Source organism: Onychomys torridus, chromosome 9 (genome assembly GCF_903995425.1).
Source record: "Onychomys torridus chromosome 9, mOncTor1.1, whole genome shotgun sequence".
In the NCBI taxonomy this organism is placed as follows: domain Eukaryota; kingdom Metazoa; phylum Chordata; class Mammalia; order Rodentia; family Cricetidae; genus Onychomys; species Onychomys torridus.
Window position 1 is genome coordinate 87,744,264 of NC_050451.1, and position 25,389 is coordinate 87,769,652.

Below are 25,389 nucleotides of genomic sequence, written 5' to 3' on the forward strand. Positions count from 1 at the left end.
TGCTACCAGGTTGTGTTATAATACATTATTTTAGTAATTATATTTTTCAATATAATTTTAATATTATCTTATTCTATATAATGTATGTTATCTCATTGTGTATATATGACGGGTATATATGTGTGCATCTGCCATGGAACCAATACATGTGTGGCAGTGATGACAACTTTGTGGAGTCGTTGTGTCCTTGCATCATTATGTGGAGTCTGTGAATTGAATGCATACCTCTAAGCTTAAATGGCAAGGTACTTTTTTCACTGTGCCATTTCATTTGAAATATACTTAATACTTTTTTGCATTTATTTACTTGTTTTCTGTGACTCTGGGTGTGTTGGGAGGTCCTGATGGTCAGAGGTTGCAGTCTACCATGGCATAGCAGCTTTCTCCAAGCTTGGCAACATAAAAGACTCCCTCCCCAGCAAGGCTTCCTGCTCTCTAGGCCTGGATGCCTGAATTATCTCAAGATGATCCCTGACATAATTCCCTACAAACACGCTTCCCCTGCTGACCACATGGCAATTAAGTAACATGTTCTAGCTATTTTCATAGGGTTGTGCTGCCATGAACCCAGCTTTATGATGGGAGTGTGTTATTGCAAAGTAGGGCTTCTTCCCAGGCTTCCCAATCCTATGTATTTCCTATACCCAAGAATAAAGTTGAGTTGTCTCAGTGAAGTCATCTCCTGGAGGCCTATCTCCATTACACCCACAGCCATCTGAATGAACCCTGTTCCCTGCTTTTGATCCCTTCACCCTCATTGACTAGTGGCCAATGATCCCAAGAAAGAAGGAAACCCACATGGGTGTATGTGGATTGTGCATATGTGCAATTGCATACATGTGCATGTTCAATGACAACTTGTCATATTTGGTTTTCTTCTTTCATGATAGGGGTTCCAGGAATCAATCTCAGGTTGTCCAGCTTGGTAGCAAGCTCCTTTACCCAGTGAGCTGTCCCATTGGCCAAAAAATGTCATCTTAATAAATAGCCATATGTTATCTGTCTTCATTGTACATCATGTGATATATTTATATGTGTGTATATACTGTGTAGTGTTTAGATCGGGCTAAATACATCTAACTATTCACTTATCATGCATTCACAGGGAAAAATTTCAGAATTCTTTCTTCTAAGTATGCTGTGAATATCACTCTGTATAAACAAAATGCTGATTGGCCAGTAGTCAGACAGGAAGTATAGGTGGGACAAAGAGAGAGAAGGGGTCTGAGAAGTAAGTGGAAGGCTGAATTAGAGAGATGCTGCCAGCATTTGAGAGTTCTGCACAAGAAGAAATGAAGGCCTGTCTTATAGGACTCACTCAACTTCATCAGACTTTAAAAAGCATCTTTACGATCACTTTTGATCTACAGGAAAGTATAGTTACCTCACGTCTGAAAGTCAGGAGCAGAATGGTATATGGGAGGGGGATAACTCTCTGAATGTTAGCTGGTTACCAGAGCTGATGGTTCTGCATAAAGATGGGAGTCCTGTTTTATGTGTAGTTCCTTTACATACTGTGAAAAGTAGCCACTGTGAACAATGATGTGTGGCTACTCTCCTGAGTTTAGGAAAGGGTGATGACACGGGAAAGATCAGAGACTGGGAGTTTAGATGTCAAAAGTCTGGTTCCAGTTAGATTTTTTTTTTTTTTTAAGGGAAGATGTCTTGGAAAATGACAGCTGTCAGTAGTTGTCTGATCCCCTTAATGTGGGTGAAACAAACAGTGTGTGACTGAAAAGCAGTCTGTGAGGAGCAGTGAGCAGTCATGAAAGATGAGGGGAGGGGTGTCAAAAATACTGGAGCAAACGCTCCCTGATTCCTACTCAAAGCCAATGAAAGTGCCATAGAAGCACGGGTGACTGGGACTATACTGTGGGGAATTCAAAGCTGCTCTGGTAGGGGAAGGGAAGAAGAGCAGCAAAGAGTAGGTATAATTCACCGAGTGACACATGGCCTCTTCTGGACATTTTTCTTAAGAAGGAATTTTTTTTTTTTATTACACAAAAAAGCAAATAATCATATACGTAATATTCGTCAACTCTTGTCCCACTGCCTCATTAGCCATTCTTTCCACTCATTTTTTAAAACTAGAAAAAAAGGTCAAGATCTCCAATCACTCTCGGAACTTAAAGGCTCAGCTCTTACACATTGGGGAGAGATGACACTCTGGCTGGGCAGGCTGTTCCTTTGAAAGAGAAATGGGTGCCAGTTATATGCACCCAAAACAAGTGTTTCATTAAAAAAATCAGTTACTCTATCTTTGGACTAGCCAGGTTTTAGGAATGGATAAAAACAACTTTGGTAGCTACTGTACTATTGTTCATTTGTAATGTGTGCCAAGTTTTAAATGGCTACAATGGAAATTATTCTTCCATTTTGTCTTCTTTCCTCTAAAAACTACTATATTTCATTTTCATGTCAATGGCAAGTGAACAAGACCTGCATAGTAACAATACCAGTTGGCATGCCAACATGGATGGGTTGGGGGTTCATAGGGTCTCACCCTTAGAAGAATAGCTATGGACTCACCATACAGAGTAGGCTGTATCTCTCTCTCTCTCTCTCTCTCTCTCTCTCTCTCTCTCTCTCTCTCTCTCTCTCTCTCTGTGTGTGTGTGTGTGTGTGTGTGTGTGTGTGTGTATAAAACAGTAGTAATTAAAGAACAGGTCATGAACTTGAAGGGGGCAAGGAAATGGTTGGACAGGGTAGAAGAAGGGGTGGAAATGAAGTCAATACAGTGCTCATGTATAAAATTCTCAAAACAATATTAAAATGAAAAAAGAGCTAGTCAACTATGCCAAAATGGCTGTTCATTGTTTTGTGTTGCTTGACAAAGTGAGTGATGTTGCATAGCAACATGCTCAAAAGTCTAACAGATAATGAGATGTGGACTAAGGTCATGTCTAGTTTTCAAAAGAAAAAAATCCAGTTCCTAGACACCTTCTCAGTGTATTAGATCCACAAAACATGTCGTTCCTATAGGTCACTACTTTGAGTTTCTGTTTTTTCTTTTTTAACCACTTTTATTGTTCAAAGGGATCAATAGGAAAATGAATTAAATTAAATTAAATGAATCAATAGGAAAACGTAAACTTTAAAACATGTAAACTTTAAAAAGTTGAGATGTTAAAAATGTACATCTTAGTCAATAGGTCCATGCTATTAACATATAATACTTGATCATCTGATATGCACTATGTTCTAGAACTTTAAAAAACCCCATAAGACTGTCAATATTGAATTATGTTAATATTAGGCTTGTTTGCAATTGGGAGAGCTCCTAATGCTTTTGCAACTGGTTTATTAATATAAAACAGGGATATATTTTTATTTATGCATGTAAATCAAATGAGCATTTGGCTTTGAGAGACAGTGAGCGGCAGGAATAGAATGGTAAATGAATTTTACACGAAATTGTTTCTATGGAAGATTTGGCTAGGAGCTGGGCCTGGGGGTTCAAACCTGGAATGTCATCACTTGGGAGGCTGTGGCAAGAGGACTTGCCCAAAATTTGAGGCTATTATCGGACACAGAGAGAGTTCCAGGATAGCCCCAGCTACAGAGTAAGACTCTGTCTTACAAAAACAAAAACCAAACGTGGGCTTGCACAATAAAAATAGACAACACCAACAGCTCTCTGCTTCATCTCTCATACTCTGTTCCTCAACGGGACAGACTCTGCCGACAGTCAGAGAACTTCTGTTCACCGCTTTAGGGATTGCAGGTTTTCCCTGAAGCTTAGCTCATTTGTGTCAGCACTCCACACAAACGTCATCTCAAACTGTGTTCCTGGGAAATACGCTAAAAATATAAATAACATGCCTACCTTCTTTCTTAAAAGGTTATTCATGTTCGGACTGTGTGTATGTCCACCACATGTATGCCTGGTGCCAATGGAGACCAGAAGAGGACTTTGGATTCCTTGTGACTGGAGCTACATATGATTGTGAGCCACCATGTGGGTCCTGGGAATCAAACATGAGTCCTCTGGAAGAGCAATCAGGGCCCTTAACCACTGAGCCGTGTCTCTAGGCCCCATGCCTACCTTCTTTATCCCTTTTATATATAAATATAACCTTCTGCAGGCAAAATATTTAGAAGTATTTGTCATTTTACAAAATACCTGGAAGTTGTGATTTCAATATCAGACCATTATTGATTCTGCTTTCTTATGTTAATTCTATAAAAGAATGAAAATATTGGTAAAAGTTTAGAACAGTTCTGTAGCAGTAAGTCTTGGCATGTGATGTTGCTTTTGCAGTATAAAGTTAAAAATGTAGAAGAAAAACAAAGAATATAAGGCGAGTGATGGGTGGCTAGCTGGGCGACATTATGTCACTCCTTTGGGCTACAGTTTAGCTTCCTTTTAAGCCATTTCTTTATTGTTATAGTTCTTATTTTAACAAGACACTTTCAGCATAATCTTAAGAAAGTAAACACACCAGAATAGTGACAGGACATCTGCAGGCTGGTGAGATGGCTCAGCGGTTACCGCACTGTTACCCAGGCAAATGTGCAATGAGAGAATCAACTCCCCAGGGTGTCCTCTTACCTCCTCATGGACATTGTGGCATAAGCACCCCACCCTCACTATTACCAGCACCTACACCCCATCACACCCCATCATCAATAATAATAATAATAATAATAATAATAATAATAATAATAATTTTTAAAAAGTATCTTTTTGTTGTTGTTCTCAAATTTTCTTAACAGCATACTTGTACTTCATGTTGGACACAACTTTCTGGTCATATACAGCCAGCATGCATGTGTACTCTCAGGTATTACTAATGAACTGTCTCAGGAAAATAAGAACTCATATCAGAATTTGTTTTTCTGGCTTGAAACAGTCAACACAAACTGATTTATTATGAATTGCTTGTCTTTTTCCATTCTGGTTAAAGAAAGGGATTAAGACCAGCTCAGTGCATTTCCATGGCATTTACCCAGCGCAAGGCACAATAAAGTCTAAAGAAAACATCAGGCATTGAACAGATTCCCAAAACCTACCTAACAAAAAATCACTTTTCAGGGCCTCCCATTTCACCTCCTGAAATGCTGAAAGGTAAATGTGCAGTGAGATAAAAAGCAGGTGCTTTTTCATGTGAAAATGACGTGTGAGCAATCCACTTAGAGGAATGTGCAGTTTCAAAAGGCCTGTGTTAAACAAAACACCCGTGTTCTCAGCGGCTCCTCGGTTATTTTCTCAAGCAACTGAAAAGGAACACCTTTAGCAACAGGAAGTGCAGGCATTTTCTAGGTTCAGAAGTGCATTTTTGAAATATGTCCCTGTTTAACTTTTACAAAGTTACAGGGCCCAGACACTGACAAATGAGCGTCATTACATTCAGGGCTCAGCATATTTGCTGTGACAATCTGTTTCCCTTGAGGAATGGTATTTGCATATGAGGAGAGAGAGAAGGGGGAAAAGGAGACTCAAGATTCCTATCTTGTCTTCTGGTTTCTGTTACATTGGTTCATGAAAGTTCACGGATTTCTAGATCTGGAAGGGAATTAGGTACTTTCAAGATGAGGAAATAGAAACCTGGTGACCGGAAAAAGCTGGCACTATCAGCTGCTCTGAGTCACCCAAGGATGGAAGAGGACACATTCCCTCTTGGGGGCAAACACAGCCCACATTACCTAGAGGTCTAAAATCAGGCAAAATGGCCAAACCTGGGCTCAGTTACCAACCTGCAACAGTTCTAGGCTGTGGAATGCAGCTCCTGGAAGTAATTTCCCCATCTCTAAAATTCTGGGTTGTCATCTAGTCCTACAAGCTGTGAAACTCCAACCTGCACATTACAGAATATTTAATTTTATGGCTATCAAACTCAAGGTATTCCTGTTTATTGGGAAGAAATAGAAACAAAATAATTAAGTTCTAAATACATCTTTTTTATTGTCGTGTGAAATGTGAAGACATGTGTGTGTGTGTATGTGTGTGTGTGTGTGTGTGTGTGTGTGTGTGTTATATATATTTTTCCATGTATGTAGGTGTACTCACCCACACAAGCACATGTACACACGCAGATCCCAGAAGCTGACATCAGGATGTCTTCATCAATTGATTCCCCACCTTGCTTTCTGAGATATGATCTCTCCCTGGATCTATAGCTCACTGATTTGGCTAGACTGGCTCACCACTGAATTCCCAGGATCCTCCTGTCTCTGCCCTGTTCCAGTGCTGGGATCATGGAGGTGTGTCTTTAAGATCAGCTTTTTTTAAAAAAAAAAAAAAAAACATAGAGACTAGAGGATTCGAACTCAGGTCTTTTGGGCCATCTCTCCAATCCTCTTTGTTATTTTAAAGGAACAAATTAAAGTTTTCAGCTAACTGGATGTCAATCCTGATTCTAGCTTTTAGAAACATTTAAATACAAAGCAGCCTGAGCCAAGCTGACCAACCTATTGTATAGTATGTGTAGTCCATTTATTTGGTCTTGGTAATTCAATCAGTTAGTCAGTACTCTTCATTTCCCTGAACTGTCTGGATTCAACTTCCTCATTGTGTGTGAATAGGACTAAGTGAGCTCCTGTGTCTTCCCCATGCCATTCTAGAAAGGCAAACCTTGACAACAATAGCATTTGCCAGAACATATGAACATATGCCACTTCCCACAGCCTGGATTTTCCCAGTCATTTTACGATTTGCACACGTTTGACCTTGACGGCTTTCTATCCTGGCAGTTGCAGTAGCTAGCCCTGCTTCACTTGGGCATCCAGCTGTCTCAGCCACTTTCTACGCTGCCACTCCAAACTTCAAGTACGGCTTTAATAAGCCAGGATATCTGGTCAGAACTGGACTGGCAGACAAGGGCCTGCGTTACGACTTACTGGATATACAGTACTCTTCACACACAGTCTAGCCTTCTCACCCAGAAAGCAAACATTAATGAACGAAAATATTCTCTAATAAAATGTACTTTACAGAAAGTAAAAAGTTCAAGGTCAAAGGACGTTGTTTTATTTGGCTGTTCTGAGCTTATATTTCGATGGGGTGACAACACTTATTTGCTATGTGTCTGGTTCCCTTTTCTTAAGTTTCTTTTGCAGAGAACTCTTCTTAACCTGTCACATAAACGTGTGCCAAGTCTTTGAGTTTTTCTTCTCACTTACCACCCCCTCCCATTCTCACAGTCTCTGCTGTAACCAACCAGGGAAATCCTAAGTGTCTACTTCCTAAGTCTCCCTTCTAAGTACCAGGGATGGTATAGGACAATTTCAACTGTGGGCCTCAAAGCCATCTCAGATGACCGAAACCTTATTCAGTACCTACCACTTCAATAACATGCCCCTCCTCCTACATTGCTGTAGGAAAGGGGTAAGCTTATCTACACCCATCCCAAGTCCCAAATGTCTTTGGTGAAGAGATTTTGTATGCAGAAGTGTGTGTGTGTGTGTGTGTGTGTGTGTGTGTGTGTGTGTGTATTCTCTATCTGCCCCACCACGATTGTGACAGGTACCAGTTCTGTCTTCCAAATGCCTGTCCAGCAGCCCTCTCCATTCAGCCCCACAGGAGTGGTCTATCTCTCCTTAGCCTTTGTCACCTTTTACCAGGATTGATTTTGGTGGTTCCATGACTGTGCACTATGTCCCATTTCCTTCTGTTTACTGTCTGCTCTGTATTGAACCATCATTCATACACGCCTCTGGCAATATGAAAGCTAGACAGTAGAGGTAAAGTTTGTAGGTAGGTACCAGCACGATCTCTCCATGTTCTGTTACTCAAGCATGAGGTGTCGGCAGTGATAGGGCCTTACCATCAAGTTTGGGAAGGCAATATAAACAATGGCAGTAGCCTGTGATGTTTGAGACAGGAGCCCTAGGAACCCACAGAACAACAATTCCAAAAGAGGTAGCCCATGGCACTGGGGTTTTTATTTGACAGCCTAAGGTGTCCCCCCAGTTCAGACTCCTATAGTATATGCATATGAACACATTTATGAAGTATCTGCAGTAGGTTTCCATATTTGAAAGTAGGCGCTTTCAAAGATCTCCAAGATTAGCAGTTCCTCTCTGTTCTACCTCCTCTGTCATGTCCTCTTGACCTTCACTCCATTTAACCCTTCCTGTTTCATTATTCTCTTCTCATCCTTCCCGCTACCTGTATCTATCTCCATTCCCTTGAAATCTCCCATATGGTGTCTTATTATTTTCATGCTTCCTATGGGTACTCAGATTTAAACACACATATTTAAAGATTCAATCACATATGATGGAGAATATGTGGCATGCATCGTTATGGGTCTGGCTTGCCTAATTCAGTATAATGTGTTCCAGCCTCATTTATTCACCTAAGAATTCCATTTGTCTTTACAGCTGAATAATGTCATATTGTATACATATACCTACCATATTTTCATTATTCATTTATCAGTTTCTGGACATCTAGGCTGTTTCTACTTCCTAGCTAGTGTGAATAGAGGAGCAATAAACAAAGATGAGAAAGTGTGTGTACCAAAATATGAAGTCTTTTGGGAATATGCCCAGGAGTGGTACAGGTGGATCATGTCGTAGGTGTACTTCTAGCTCTTAGAGGACCGACCACACTAATTTACATAGTGGCACCCCCACGACAGTGAATAGATGCTCCCCTTTCCCTAAACAGATGTCAACATTTGCTGTCAGTTGCCACTCTGACCCATAAGGTAAAATCTTATGGTTAAGATGAAATTTCAAAGTAGTTTTAACCAGCATTATCTTGATGGTTAAGGATGTTGAACATTTTAAAAAATTATAATGTGTTTTCAGTTGTACAAGGATGGTTATATCATGTTAGGCATAATTATGACCTGGTTAAATGTATAAGGCATTGGTGATTGTATGTGAGATAGTTATATCATTTTAGGCATTTGCAGCTGGAGAGTTTTTTTCCAGGTCCCACTAAGCCCCAGCAGTCTGGTAGCCCACTTATAAAATAAACACACAGATGCTTATATAATTTAAACTGTTTGGCCATTAGCTCAGGCCTGCCATTGTTTAGCTCTTACTCTTATATTTAGCCCATTTCTATTAATCTATACTTTGTCACATGGCTCTTGGCTTACCTGTACCTGACATCTCGCTTGTCATGGCAGTGGCTGGCAGGTCTCTCCTCCTCTACCTCCTACTTCCCACAATTCTCTTCTCTGTTTGTCCCACCTATACTTCCTGCCTGGCTACTGGCCAATCAGTGTTTAATCTTAACCAATCAGAGCAATACATTTGACATACTTGAACATCCCACAGCACACTTTTCATCCAGATCTTTTGAAGTGGGAAGATCCCCCTTTAATTCAGGCTATACCTTCGGTAACAGCCTCTGTTAAGGACACAAAAGACAAGCTTTTTCTCTTTGTCTGCTTGCCCTTGCTGGTAAGTCCATTCCTTCACCAGCATTAGAGTCTACTTTGGGATTCTGATGTATACTAAAGACCATCTGAGATGGTCTTAGCCCAAAAGATCTAGATGAAAAGTGTGTCTTCTCAGCCCAAAAGATCTGGATGAAAAGTGGCTCTTCCCACTTCAAATAATTTAATTAAGAAAAAAATCCCTCAAAGGCATACTAGTCCAATGGGTTTTAGTTAATTCCAGATGTAGTCAAGATGGCAGCCAAGAATAGCCATCACAAATTTACCCTTTGTCAACTTTAGATCATAATTATGCCTAACATAATATAACCATCCTTGTACAACTGAGAACACATTATAATTTTAGAATAAGAGGCTATGTCCTGTGAGGGGCAGCCTCTTGGTATCTCAAAACTTATATATAACAACTACTGATATTATTTTAATTGATGTTACATTTCATGATAAGGAAATTGAGGAAAGAAAACATAAATATCCATACATACATAGTCTTTTAAAAAATATGACATAAAACTCATGTCAATTACAATTCTTGATTCTGCTACTGGTTATATCACCTTAGTTGATATTTATAACTGCCTTCCTCTACTACCCATTTGGCATTTCTTCTACCCTCAGCAAGCATCTCAGGAGGTCTTGGTTCTTTTTCCAGAGGAGTGACCTATACTTTCATTCCTGAAGGGTCTGTGCTCTTTGTTACCCTGCCTGGATTTTGTAGTTTCCAATTGACTTTAATCACAGAATATGGGTAGTACAAGAGACTCTCCAAAGGATCTCCTGCACTTCAGACAATCTTTCAGAGAAGCAACCCTATTTTCCCATGGTAATCTGCATCAACCACCACCCCCCACTCCAACACTCTTATTCATGTCTTAGCCTATTGGCTTAAGGGCGTCAGAAGCCCAGAGTGACCAGGGGGATATCCAAGCTTCCAGTTCAATGCAATGTCTGTTGTGTCTCCTGGCAGGAGTGCCCCCTCTCTGGAACCAAAACTTGTAGAACAGCAGAGCTTAAGGTCACGGGACCAGGAAGCAAGTTTTTTTCTAGGGGGGTCACTACGAGTGATCGTGAGAAAACTATTCTCTTTCCATCCCTTGACTCCTGGACACATGGATCCTGGCTGTGGGGAAAACATACCACATACTGGACACTAAGTCAAGGCATACACTAACCTTCTGGAGAAGCCGACCCCAGCCCTCCAGGCTACGGCTACCCAATTAGTGATGTAGCTATTTCTTCAAAAGACCTTCCCATCTTTCTATCAGGCCAACCACTTCAGAATGGCAGGGAACATAGGAAGATGAGTGCATTCCATGACTGTGAGCTCATCGTTACACTGCTCTGGATGGGAAATGAGATCCTTGGTCAGAAGCAACACCATGTGGAATGCCATGATGGTGAATAAGGCGTGCGGTAAATCCACAGATGGTAGTTATGGCAGATGCATCACATGCAGGAAAGGCAAATCCATAACCAGAATGACTATCTATTCCAGTATGGTCCAATGTAGTAAACCTGTCACTAGATCACTCCATGGTCACCCCAGGGAATGATGCCATATTTGGGGTTCAATGTTGGTCTCTCCTGCTGAAAGATCTGGCACTCAGCAGCATCTGTAGCCAGGCCAGCCTTGGCGAGTGGTAGCATGGATTTGTTCATAGGTTCATTAGGCAATGGCAGGGATGGCTGGGGAGTGAGGCTGTCTGTCCACAGACTAGGTCATCTCATCCTTTTTGTTTGATTATTGAACTCCTCAGGTAAAGTGGCCTTTTGATAATCAGTTCTATGGGACACAAGAATCTTCACCTTCTTCTCTCATTTGGTGAGATCTATCCACATACTACTTCCCCAGATGTCTTTGTCACTTGGTTTCCAATCAGACTCTTTCCCAGTTCCTGACCATCCAGCCAATCCATTGGCTACAGCCCATGAACCAGTAAACAATCACAGGTCTGGCTAGTTCTCCTCCCAAATGAAACATGTGACCTTGTGTACTGCCTGAAGCTTTGCTCACTGTGAAGATTTCCCTTTGCTGGTGTCTTTCAGGGTTGTCTCAGAAAGGGGTTGTAATACTGTTGCTGTCCACTTTTGGGAGGTGCCTGTATAATGTGCAGAACCATCAGTAAACCAGGCCCTTGTCTTCTCTTCCTTAGTCATCTGATCATAGGACTTACCCCATGATTCTATAGGTGAATGCTTGGTAGAAGATGGCATCATAACAGAAGTAGAAACCATTGACACATGGGCAGCTTCTTCATATAACCTGCTTGTGCTTTCAGGACCTGATTGGGTCCAATCACAAACATACCACTTCCATTTGATAACAGATTGCTTCTGTAAACATCCTACTTCATGGCTTGGTGGGTCTGATAATGCTCAGCTCATGATGAGCAACTTAGGTTGGCCCATTGCAAAACCTTCAGTTTCCACTAAGGCCCAATAACAGGCCAAGAGGAGTTTCTCAAAGGAGAATGGTTGTCTGCTGATGATTGTAAAGCCTTGCTCCAAAATCCCAAAGGTCTCTTCTGTGATTCACCTATAGAGGCCTGCCAAAGGCTCCAAACAGCATCCCTATCTGCCACTGACACCTCAAGTTCAATCAGGTCTGATGGATCATATGGTCTAAGTTGTACAGTAGCCTGTATAGCAGCCTGGACCTATGGAAGAGCCTTCTCTTCCATGCCCAACTCAAGGCTGGCAGCTTTCTGAGTCACTTGGTGTATAGGGCAGAATAACATGCCCAAGTATGGGATGTGCTCTGTCCAGATTCCAAATAGGCCCACTAACCACGTACTTCTTTCTTGGTGGTGGGAGGGACCAGGTATATTAACTCATCCTTCACCTTAGGAGGATTATCTCTGCATGAGCTACACCACAGGACTCCCAAGAATTTCACTGAGGTATAAGATCCTTGAATTTTGGTTGGATTTATTTTCCATCCTCTGATGCTCATGTGTGACCTACAAGTTCAAAGCGGTAGCTACCTCCTGCTCATTCGGTCCAATCATCACAATGATATCAACATAGTGGACCAACATAATATTTTGTGGAAGAGACAGATGATCAAGATTATTTTGAACTATGTTAGGACACAGGGCTGGAAAATTAATATATCCTTGAGGCAAAACTGTAAAGGAATACTGTTGGCCAGGTATTGGAAACAAGGTATTTTCTAGACTGCTAGCTACATGCTACATACCAGGAGATGTGTTCATCTGCTCAAGTTAGGGCACCGTATCTGGTGCAGCAGTTGCAGTTGGGGTCAGTACTTGATGGAGTTTTCCATAGTAAAGGGTACCAGGTTTTATGCTGAAGTCCTTTATCCATTGGAGGTTGGTTTTATGCAGGGTGAGAGATAATGATCTGGGATTACTCTTCTGTGTGTATCTATCCAGTTTGATCAACATCAGCACTACTTGTTGAAAATGCTGTCTTCTCTCCATGGTGTATTTCTGGTTTCTTTGTCAAAAATCAGGTAGCTGTAGGAACGTGAACTTATATCTGGGTTCTCAATTTTATTTTATTGGTTAAGGCATTTATTTATATGCCATTATGCTGTTTTATTTCAGTGTTCTGCAGTATAACTTGAAGTCAGGATAGCGATGCCTCCAGAAATGTTTTTGTTATTCAGGATTGTTTTGGCTATTCTAGGTCTTCCGCACTAAGATTTTTTTTTTTTCAACTTTTTTTTTTTTTTTGAGTTAGAATCTTGCTGTGTAACCCAGGCTGACTTTGACCTGATATTCCTTTTTGCCTCTTTCTCTGTAGTGTTAATGAACACTACAATGTTATGTTCCTTGAATGAAGTCTTCCTGAAAGATCATCACATCTTGGCATACCTTGATTACATTTTCTTCAGTTTCTGTTGCAGAAGCCTCCTCTTCATTAGGCTGCTCCATCAATATTTCACAAGATTTTTGATGCTTTTATCTTCTCATCTGTACAGTTTTTCCCACCCCACAATATGTGAAGCACACCTTCATAAAGACTTTCCTCACTCTGCACCGTGATGGAAGGTTATCTCATCTGCCCATTGAAATTACTGTGATACTGAACATGGTTTTGTAATCTCTTCATCACTGTATCCCCAGGGCTAAATACAGAGTTTTATGCTAATAATTAACTGAATAATACAAATACAAAATAATAATAAAAATATAAAATCTAGGACATGCAAGAGTTAACAAAAAGCAATCTATATTGGTGTGTGAATATGTTGCTTGAAGTATTTTTCTCAATTGTTCTCCACCTTTCTTTTAAGAATATATTTATTTGTTATGCTTATATGTGTTTATATGTGCCTATATGAGTTTATATGTACCACATGAATACGGGAGCATGCAGAAGCCAGAAGAAGGTATCAGACCCTGGGAATTGGAGTCAAGGGCAGTTGTGAGCTGCCTTGTGAGTGTTGAGAACTGAACCCAGATCCTCTGCAAGAGCAGTAAGCACTCTTAACCACTGAGCCACCTCTCTCTTCAGCCCCCTTTTCCACCTTAGTATTTGAGACAGTCTCTCCTTGAACTTTGAGCTCACAGATTTAGCTAGACCAGCTGAGCAGCAGGCCACAGGAACCTTCCAGTTTCTGTCTGTCTAGCACTGGATAAGAGGCATGTGCCACTGCACTTGGCTTTTACATGGCTTCTGAGGATAGAACTTGGGACCTTATGCACCAATGAGGACTTTATGGACCAAGATATCGTCCTAGCTGTTCATTCTTACTCAGATGAGCAGTATTATAACCTTTATGATAATAAGCTTATTCTTAACTATAAAGACTTAATTGAAATGAGTATCACAAATAAACCCTTGTCATATTCTTTCATGGTGAATATATGTTCTTCTAAGCTACAGTTCTATATTACCTTTGTAATAAGTACTGTGTTTAATAATTCTATTAAAAACCACAAAAAATCTATTTTAGTAACTAGTACTCCTACCATTCAGGATAAGGTGATTAATAATCAAAATGTTTGATTCTCAGATAGAACATGAGAAAGTGCAAAGGCTGGAGATGAGGTATTACCCCACATTCTTCTCTTCCCATAACTTTGATAAATGTAAAGATAAAACAGAGCTCTAAGTGAAAGAAGGGTCCATAAATATCTCAGCAATTTTAACTGATGATGTATGTGCTCACATAAATAAAATTCAGAAGCAAAATTCACTTTGTAAGGTGTTATTAAACAGAGAGACTCATTGGCAGGTGGTTTTACAAGCCTTTAAGTGTATGTAGAAGATCAACTTTAAAAATAGCAATTCAGTATAATATGGATTTTAGAATAAAATTCAATCAAATATGTACAATATAGGTGTGGGCATTTGGATCACTGTAGATCTCAGGCACAATTTGATTCTAGACAGTAGCTTTCTGATGGGTCAAGAAAACTCCCTTTAGTGAAAACAGTACAATATTTGTAGCACTTTCAAAGCATATTGAGATAAATCTAGATGGAAAATAGCTGCAGAGGTTCCCTCCTTTGAGGTGGCAATGGGAAGTCCTTGTTTGCAAAGGCGGGTACCCACCATGATGACCCCGGATCCTCCCTCTGAGCCACCAGGGCAACTTGCACAGACAAGGCCCTTCTCCCTCTGCCAGTCTCTTCCCCATGGAAGATATGTGTCGATGTGGCTGTCTCACTCATGGGATGTAGACACTCTTGTCTTCCTTTTTCTGTCCCGTGTATTAGTATGCAGAGTTGTGTGCTGAACAAGCACTCCAGAGCAGCTTGTCTGGCTGCATCTAGTGATTAATGCTCCTGGTCCAGGTCTTCTCACTGGTCTTTTAACATGCAACATTTTCATAGACCAGGGAGGAAGGCCAGTCATCAGTGAAGAGCCTCCAAGACACACCACCCGTCAGGCCTCTTGCCATCTTGTCACTCCAAGGCACCCGAGTAGCTCATGCTAAGTAAGTAGGTATGTGCTGCCATACAAGCGAGCAAGGGATGGTGGCTCTAGGGCAGAGATGGGCCGGCAGGTTTGGGAACTTGTCTGAGACTGGGTGGAATGGCAATAACAGGGACCCAGGAGCAGCCAGGGCCTCACCGCACTGCGTCCTCAGCTTGACCCTGGGCTGGTGTTCTCACCTGACTCCGTGCGTTCCTGGGATTTACACAGCCGATGAGGAGTGTAACCCTTGCATAGCTTGTGCTTGCCTTTTTGGGGACAGAGAAATGTCAGCCCCCTCCATGTGGCATCTCTCTGTGCACAAGTATCCTAGGCACACATACTGGATATCCTCAGCCTTCCTCTCCTTTATCCTCACATCTTGTCAGGTGTCTTGAATGTGGTTCCCTTTGCCTCAGTTTTTCTCATAAGCCTTTCTACCACCACATCTGCATATCAGGCAACACACCTGGCTTGCTGGGGAATAGGGTAGGGGTCAAAGAGCTTTATTGGCCTGGTGACATTGAGGCATTTGGGGAAATGAATGGAAGTTACTGACCGAAGAACTAGGAGGAAAAGAGTCAGGTGGGCAGATATTTCAGGCTGGAGGATAATATCAGAATGAGCTGTATATATCCAGGCTCATCTGCAGACCCAGGCAGTACTCCAGCTAGGACCAGGAGCTGTGGCATGCTTGCTCTTTCATGGCTGCTTCATGAGCTATCTACACTGCTTACGAGCAAACTCATCAAATAAGGTGCAAGACTCTTTCTGGCCTTCAGGAAGTCATTCCATAGGGATGCAGAAAATGTTCAACCATGAGTTCAATCTATGCACATGGCCTTTCAAATAGAAAACTGAACTGTTTTAGTGAGGATGTAAAGTCTATATCCCTTAAATAATTGTTTATGCACCATAACAGCAACACACTATGTTTACAAAATGATGATCGGCTTTACCCCCACGCAACTACAACCTATACATATTAAATCTATTAGAGTCCCATGTAAAGGTATTTAATTATAGTCATATGCTCACAATGACATGTTTCTACAGTGGATCCACTTCGGCACACAACTACTGAATGCCTATGATGTGTTATCGTTGTATTTACTTGGGTTATAAAACTGATGTCCTGAGTCATAGATATGTAATGAGACTTACTACATCTGTGTATGAAGCTAAAAAAGAAAATCTAAGATTCCCATGCCTTAGGGAGCTGCTCCAAGCTTACCAGTTATGGGCTAAAGATAGATGCAAACTTTTGTTTCTTGCCTTCCAATTTCCTGTTTTGTTTTATTTTATTTTTTATTTCTCAGCACACTTTGCTGTAGTTTGGGTATTATTTGCACCCTGACCTCCTCTTCAACAACCAAAAAACCCAAACACATGCTGTAGTTTAATCCTCACTGTGAGACATTAGGGGTAGGAAGATGTAAGACCGTCAACAAGTGTAGTCTGCACATGGGAATCAGTTAACTGAGGAAGGTAGCTAAAGTGGTTCTGCTATAAAAGCCAGTGTGGCCAAGCCTCGTCTCCTGTCCTGTGCCTGCCACCTCAGGACTCAGACACCAAGAAGACCACCATCTGATATAGCCCTTCAACTTTGGACTAGACTTATAATCATGACCAACCTCATTTCCTTAAAACTTGCACAGTCTATGATACTGTACTACCAGCAGCAGAAAACAGACTAAGACAATTATACAGCTCATACTCAGGAACTCTTTGATCAGGACTTACAAACTACTTACTAAGAGAAGATATACCCTGAGAAGAATCAGTTAGGATTTAGATGATACCTTGGCAACATCACTAGGTCCTGTGCTTTTTCTAATAGATATTGGGTTGGGGGGTGTCCAAAAAATGGAGTTCGATGTAATATGAGCTATGCATCAATGGCACAAATACTGGAACAAGAGCATCATATATATCTGAAAGTAGACCCAAAGGCCACCAGGACATATGGCTGTCACAGAATCTCCCCAAGCCACTTTAGAATCTCATTCAGTAAAAAACAGAGTTGCCAATTCAGAAGAAAGAAATGCACGAATAGCAGTCAGAACTGATGAGTTCAAGGAAAAGTGAGAATCCGTGGAATGTGCAGCCACTGAGGATCCCTGTGTGTGGGAGGCAGAAGTGAATCTTCCGTGCATCGCCACATGTAATTTATAAATAACAGATGATCCAGTTACAGCACATGCTTCTTTCATCAAGGGGGTGTTATTAATTAGTGTACAGTTTCTCTTTAAAGGTAAAGAAGACAGATATTAGAGACTTAAATCAGCATTGATTAATAGTTTCAAGCATCTATAAGTAAACTTCGGATGAAGTCAGATAAATGAGGAACGTATCCACCCCATGTTCAGCAACTTCCTTTTCATATAAATTTTAATGAACATTAAACAAGACTGGCCTATGTAGCCCAGATTGATGACAGAGGCACAGTGTTGATTTATAATACGAAATATTTCAACTCGTTTGAAAGAGAAAAAAATTCTATGTTGAAGTTACTTTTAAAAACTCAGTTTGAAGCTTAACTCTGTCTTTCACTCATCACTAAATCTATATGTTCTGTAGAACACTGATGGTCATGTTTTATTTTAGTGTGTCACACGCTAGGGCAGACAAGTTTCCCACTTAGACTAGCTGCAACATCTGAGTCTAGTGCCCCATCTAGTGGCTGTAAGAATTCCTGACACCTGTGTGTTAAAGAACAGAAATCACTAGAGCTCTTAAGCCTTCAGTGGTTCTCAACTTTCCTAATGCTGTGGCCCTTTAACACAGTTCTCCATGCTGTGGTGACCCCCAACCATACAATTTTTTGTTGCTACTTCATATGTGTAATTTTGCTAGTGTTTTGAATCTTAATGTAAATGTCTGTTTTCCTATGGTATTAGGCAACCTCTGTGAAAGGTTCATTCTACTCGCAAAGGTGTCTCGACCCACAGGTTGAGAACCACTGCGTTAGACACTGGTGAGCATTCTGAATAATACTCATATTTTCTTTTAAAATACATTCTTAGATAATTTAATAAACCATGCACGATCTTTAAATAAAGAAAACCAACGGTAGTTATTCATAGCACAAATATAACTCCATGAACTTAAACCTGCATTTTCATGTAAACATCCTGCACACATCATTGGGTGGAAGATATAAATACAGAGGAGAAGATATGAACAACAGGGCTGCTGGCAAATGTGTGATGTGGCTCGAGCTACATGTTCTCCTCTGTAATGTTCCTTTCACAATGCAGCCTCCACAGGTGTTGCTACAATGACAACATGTCGAAATACCTGCTAACATATCTGTGTTTTCACCTACGCTGCACAACAACAAAATATAGTCAATTATTTTTAAATTTTAATGTCCACCTCCAAATACTTCTTTAACTGTGTGTTTATTGCTAATTCTCTTGAAAGGGTCTTTTCTTCTGAATCCCTCCAAGTGTTTACATCTCTAAGTCCTGAGGAAATTCCCAACTGATCAGGCACTAATAAAGTGCAGAAAGTTTAAGTATTAACAGGAAAATTACTGTGACAGTCTTAAAGTTTCCCATTGCAGCTTGCTCCCTCCCATAGCGTGCTTGGATTTCATAAGTCATCTGTTATAATCCCAAACTCCACATTAAGTATTATTGGTCACACATAAGGATCTTACTCAACATGCCTGAAGCAAAGGTAAGGCAAAGAAGATGTTTATGAAAAGCATGCAAGCCAGCCTGAATTTCTATAGAACCAGTGTGGATGCCATTTTACTCAGCAGGTTATGAAATCTTGTGTATAATTATAAATTATAAGCTAGCCTAGGATCACTTGACACCAGTTCCAACAAGTTAACCAAATTTTATTCTTCTTTCGATTTGATGATGAAGACAATGACTGCACAGACTAAAGTTGTCCCTTAGTACCAGGGAACTGGCTCCTGCCCCAGCCCCAGCCCCCTTAGATAACAAAACTCAAGCTCAAGGTGGAAGATAGAAACCAGTGAAACATTTGCATTTCACCTCCACACATCTTCCTGTGCACCTCAGATAAGATCTAGTTAGTTACAATACCTGACACAATGCAAATACTGCCCACAGCTGCTGTACATTCTGCTGAGAAAGCACCGACAAGAAATGGCCCACAGACGTTGAGGACAACCCCAGGTGAGGTGATTGCACAGAAGCAGACCTTTTGGATACAGAGGGCTGGCTATCACCAATTTTCTGCTAAGTGTGTGAATGGATTTGATACGTTTTGGGTTTTAAGCAGGAATCTAGCAGAGATATATTGATGCAGATTAGAGGCAGCATAGCTAGCTATTTTAAAGAAGTAACAGCTTGTCCTATGGAGGTCTTTAGGATTACAGCTTGGCATTTTCTTTGCATTTGTCATGGTCACTCTATCTATCAATTAATTGGCAAAGATGGAGAAACTGAAGGAGAGATGGTTGGGGGAGGTACCATTCAGAGCCTTCCAGCTTATTGAGTTCAACATATTAAAATCAAGTCACTACAGTGGGCTTATAATACTTAGATTCTAGATTGGAAAAATGTATATAGGAACTCCCAGACTAGCAAGTTTGTCCTTTGCCTCAACATCACTCCCAAGGCAGTCATTTCAGGGACAGTTCCAGCATTACAAGCCTAGTAGAAAGAAATCAGTGTCTACTACAATGGATACACTAGATCTCATTGGCAGCATTTCTTGATTGAGATGGCCCTACAGAGTTAACTCCCAGAAGACTTAAATGTATATTGTACACACTAAGAGAAGTTTATAAAGATCTTTTCCCTCAACATATAAGGGCCACAAACCTTCAGTGTGACAAGGCATGGCAGACAAAATGTGGAGTGTCTATTTGGGGATCAGAAGATGCTGTGGCTCACGGTGGAGTCGAGAAGACCACTAGAACCAGCCAGTGACAGCAAATGTATGATCATTTGAGGGGTTCTCATTCGTCTGAATGCCCCAAACTGCACCATAAAAGATGGATACAAGCTGCCAGAGAACAGGAGTCTGTCTTCAAACTGCACCCAATGTCTTGCTGACAACTAAGCTGTGACTGCACGTTTATAAGGGGAGGTGGGAGACGTGGTGTTGGGGCAGCAGTGCTCACATGAAAAAGATCTCAACAGCTGCAGCTCCCAGGTCGCTATGCAGACCGAACAAGATAAAGGATGTGCAAGTGTGCGGAGAACAGCAGAGCCGAGACTTGTTCCTGTGAGAAGTGACAGGCAAGGGCTCCCTCTAATTAGAAAACATACTCTGTGCTGTTATGTCTAAGGCCACTGTGACCTTCAAAGTCTATGAGGTCATCTTTTCAATAAGTCAAGCTCATTAATCCAGCTTCAGCATTCAAGGTTTATGTTGCTTTGAACTGTAGTGAATAAATGACATCTCTTGTACTCGCTTAGTGTATGTTAAAACCTGTAAGATGAAATCCAATAGTGCTGGGGAAGCAAGTCCTTTAATCATATGTGATTAAAAACCCTCCCCTCTTTCACTGTGTTCCACTGAATAAGTGGTCTGTGTGAAAATGAGGCTAATATATATTCCAGAAAGCTCAAGGAGAATGGGAACAGCTAACATATGTGATGACTCACTGAAGACAATTTATGTATGTGCGTGTAGAAATTGCCCCATAACAATCAGTGACCATGGCCCAATGACACTTTCTGCTATTATTTGTGTTTATTATCTGCTAATAGAAGATACTTGTGGACTTCCATGTCTTTATGCTCATTTCTTTGGCTTAATGATGAAGCAGGTGATTTAAAAATGGTCCACTGGGCTGAGGATGGAGCTCCATCTCTTGGTACCATGTGCAATGATGTGGGTTCAATTCCCAGAACTGCAAGAACTAGATAAACAAACCACAAAACTAGAAGTAGTGCCTGAGAAACAGGTGAAAGCTTTTCATGAGGAAGTTCACAACCAAAGGACAGTGAAGAGCAGAGAGTTAAGTAGAAAGGGGCAAGGGACTGGTAGCAGAGCGGAAGCATGGGAGAGGCAATCAGAAACCCGAAACTCCAGGACCAGGCAATGGGAATTGTTTAGAAGCATCCAAAAGACTGGTAAAGCAGTAAGGCAATTTCCATTCTCTCGATTCCTTCCTGTTTAATAGGACTTTCCCTCCACATGAGATGCTACTTCTTGCTGGAGTCACAGGTTACCAAATACAGAGTCCAGTGTCAGGTATGGGAGGGATATTTTTCCTTGGGTTGACCATAGGTATTCCTGAGGCCGCCACAACTTTTGCCATTGTTCTTGGTTACCCATCAGTAATTGGTAGTACAACCCCATTGCTAAAGTCATCACATACTTTGGTCACAGGGTATAGAGAAACCAAGTTGGTACTGACCAGGAAACTTACTTCCTGTTGGCTAGCTGTCACAGTACTGGAAGGTGCTGGGCAGGGTGGGTCATCAACAGTTTTACTCAGTTGTAAACAGCTGATGTAAACCCAGTGAGCCTCAATAACAACCAGCATGACAAGATGTGCTCATGGGTACAATAGTGGAGTGATTCTGATTAAACTCATGAGCTTACAGCATGTTGCACCCATTTTTCAGCCCCTTCAGATAGCATGCCTGATTAGTGCTTCTGGTCCACGTCTTTGCAAACTGATATATTAACGAGAGAGGAAAAGAAAAAAAAAAAAAAAAGCAAAGAAGGCCAGTTCAAATGATTTTACTACTTCATCTGGGAAGTGATTGCCTTGCGTGGTTATTTTGATAGGGTGGAGAGCACTTTTACAAAGGCACACAGGAATCTATTACATTTGAAGTTTCCCCCTAGAGAACGATGCTGGAGTCTGGTCTGTGTCAACGGTAGGCACTGGACAAGACTCGCTTGTTCATGGCTTGTGTCAACAGCGAAGCCTATGGCTGTTTCCCCGTTTCATCTGCTTCTTCGTGTGTCACTGACTCTAGTCACCAGTCACTTGTCTAGGGAAGGCAGAGTGATGGTGGCTGCTTCTCCTGTCCTCTGTTCCTTGCCAACAGCTCCCATTAAGAGAACTCAGAAGGAACCCAGGAGATGCCAGCTAATGGTTGCACAACACAGAACAAGACATTGTGGGCAGTGGCTAATAATGACAAGCAGGGCTTTCTAAATGGGTGGAGCAGAGGTGAACCTAAGGATGGATACTTGGATTGTGGTAAACTTGAGAATTCACTTGTATCCATTTCCTTTCCCTGCTAGAATTGAAAATCCTCTCCTTATGCAACAACTACTGGATTTTATGGAACTGGTTTTAAAAACATTTCAGTGCTTTGTGCATACAAATTTTGAGTTTTAAGTTTATTTCTCTGATGCTTACAAGGAAGAGTATTGAAAACAGAACACAGGTGACCTAATGTTGGTGGTAGGTTAGATGTTTACTTGAAGGAAGGAAAGAAGAATTTTGTTCAACTTACTATTGGAGGTGCCCTGTGAATATTTTTAAACTCAATCAATTACATAATTATTAGGTAGCCAAGTTTATTACCAGAAAGATGATTAGCTCTTTCTGTTCACAGCATTTAAAACATGTATGTAAGACAGAAGGAATGAACTAAATTCTAAATATGCCAGTCACAGACCAATGACTGGGCGATCTGTCGTCATTTCTCACCCCCCCTTGACCCCCACTGCGAAGCCCATGGGAACTATACCTGTGTGTGTTCTCCGGTGTGCCTTCAGGTGAGAACTTTTTGTGTATACTTTGTTGCATCCTTCAAAGTCACATCTGTGGATGCGCCGCTTCCTGGAGTCCGGGGATTCTGATCGTCTCTGGCGTCTTGTGCTCTCAATACTAAATGGTGAGATTGAACTGAAAAAGAAAGAGAGCCATTACATGGTGAGAGGTCCATAGCCCTTCATCTGGGCCCTTAGCAGGCTGAGAACGTGGTCTTGGACTCTGCGGCCTCATGGTCTCCATGACCATACACACTGCTCTCAGCTCCTGGATGTGTCTCAATAGCTAAAGAAAGCGGCAGGGCTGTTCTTGGTTAAGGAGTTCCAGGGAGAGAAAGGCAATGCTTCCGGGCACTGTGATACAGGTGTGTGACCTCAGCACGTGAGAGGCTGAGGGCAGGAGGAGTCAGAGCCTGAGGTAATGAAACCAGTTTCTAAAAATCCAAGCCCACCAAGCCAATCAAATGCAACAAAACCCAAACTAAAGTCAAGTGGCAGCCGAGACAAGGACGCACATCTCCCTTACCAGTGAGTGCTACGGTACCAGCTCAGCTTTGAATGTCTAGTCTTTCTTGAGAATGTTTTAGGAAGCTCTGCTCTAGATAACAACAATAGGAACACATTCAATAAGAGGGGCATCTGAACTGCATGCGGCATTATACAACCATGCAAAACCACAATGCGCATTTCAAAACAACTGAGGTCGGGGCAAAAGAAAATGGCATCGGTACATCAACATGGTGACTCATGACAAGCAGTTTCTGTGCAGAGAAAAGCACTTGATATTTAACTTTCGTATTACTTGGTGGTTTTTTTTTTTTTTTTTTTTTTGAGGTGAGGAATAAAGCACATGGTCTTTAAAGATTAGCTGTACTACTATTATGAGAAAAAAAGACTTTAACTACGAAGTTTGGCCCAGACTTGCGTGTTGTTTCATTTTAATGCCCAGTAGAAAAACAGGATTAGTTTGTAATGTCAGGTAATTCATTTACATGTACCTTTTTCAAACCTTAATCTCTTTTGATTGAGACAGAAAGAACATGACTCATCTTTTTATTAGCAACCCATGAAGTTCTCTAAAATTATATTAAAATAGGCTAAAGAAACAATCATCCCTGTTTTTACAAGACACATTTACCAGTACTGACATTCTGTGTCATCCCCCACCCCCACGATCTCCCATTTCAGGTTTTCCCATTTTGATGTTTTTGTTTTGAGATGCCTTAATGTGTTTATGACTAGTTAGTCTACATGGATTTAAAAATCAAAATTAAAATTAGTTTTGGAGAGGAATTAAGGCAGTGAGGAAGCTTGGCAGGTAAGAGCGCTTGCTACCAAGCCTGACAGCCCCAGTCAGAACCTTGGAATCCACACGGTGAAAGGAGAGAACCTGCTCATGTATGTTTTCCCTATGGCTTCATGATCATGCCATGGCACAGGCATGCACATCCACACACAGACATCACCCCCACAGAAGATAAATGCAAAAAAATTTTCATTATCAAATCAGCTCTTTTGGGAGCTGCACATTACAGATAAAGAGGCCCCTTTGCTCCTTGTATCATCACCTTGATCCTTTGACCTCTTCTCAAAGAAAAGCCACTGTCGGTTTTCTTTAGATCTTTCTGCTTAAAACTCTTTGCCTTTATGTATTCACTGTCCCTGGCACTGCGTTATGGTGGTCCCCTTGCACACAGCTATACACTGTGTGGTGAGTTCATCTCTCCTGTACCCACCTTCTCCTTTGTGTCTAAACCTCCTCCTGTGTCTAAGTCCCCTCTGTTCCCCTTCACAATTTCATGCCTACTTTCGTGTCATGTGTACTTAAATACATCACTGTCCGTATATTTCTGCAACCATAGAAATTTATGATATATGATTGTGGGCTTTTAAGACCTCATAAGTCATGCCAATGATGACATTTTTCAAACTCTTCTATCTCTACCCTCAGTCCCCCACCTTTTAAACATAAGCATCTGAGCCTAATCCATGTGGACATACATACTGTTGATCGTTTAAGTGGGATGTTATCTCCCATAGCTTTTCAATTCTCATATGTATTTTTTCACATTTGAAACTTCTAAAGTGAAACTGCTTCTTGAAACTGGTGGATAGTTACAGGTTAGCTGGCATTGTTTTCTTTATTAGAGGCACATAAAGTAATTGCAGTTTTTGTGATGCTGATTTCAATTTTGAGGAAGGATTGGTCAGCTTTTTCTGCAAAGGATTAGGTAGGAACTATTTTATTTCAAAGTTAAGGACCATTAAGTCTTATGCTGTAATTAATAAACTCTAAAATTCTATCATGAAAGCAGCTATAGACCATATGGTAACAAAGGGGCACAGCTTCAATAAAGTTTTCCTTATAAAAATAGTGGAATTGCCCACATGTCATAGTCTGCTGACTTCTCAATTATGGCTTCTAGTAGTGGTTCAACAAGCATGCATCCCTGCATTTTGAAACCCCATCTCTTAA

General features: G+C 41.1%; 1 protein-coding gene across 3 annotated transcripts in view; it reads right to left on the reverse strand.

Moving 5' to 3' along the window:
• Klf12 (Kruppel like factor 12) overlaps window positions 1-25,389 on the reverse strand; it is a 440,113-nt gene that overhangs the window by 14,271 nt on the left and 400,453 nt on the right. For all 3 annotated transcript variants that reach the window (XM_036198912.1, XM_036198913.1, XM_036198914.1), the window contains one exon: window positions 22,892-23,049. In XM_036198912.1, coding sequence (XP_036054805.1) covers window positions 22,892-23,049 — 158 coding nt within the window. The remainder of the gene's footprint in view (window positions 1-22,891; window positions 23,050-25,389) is intronic.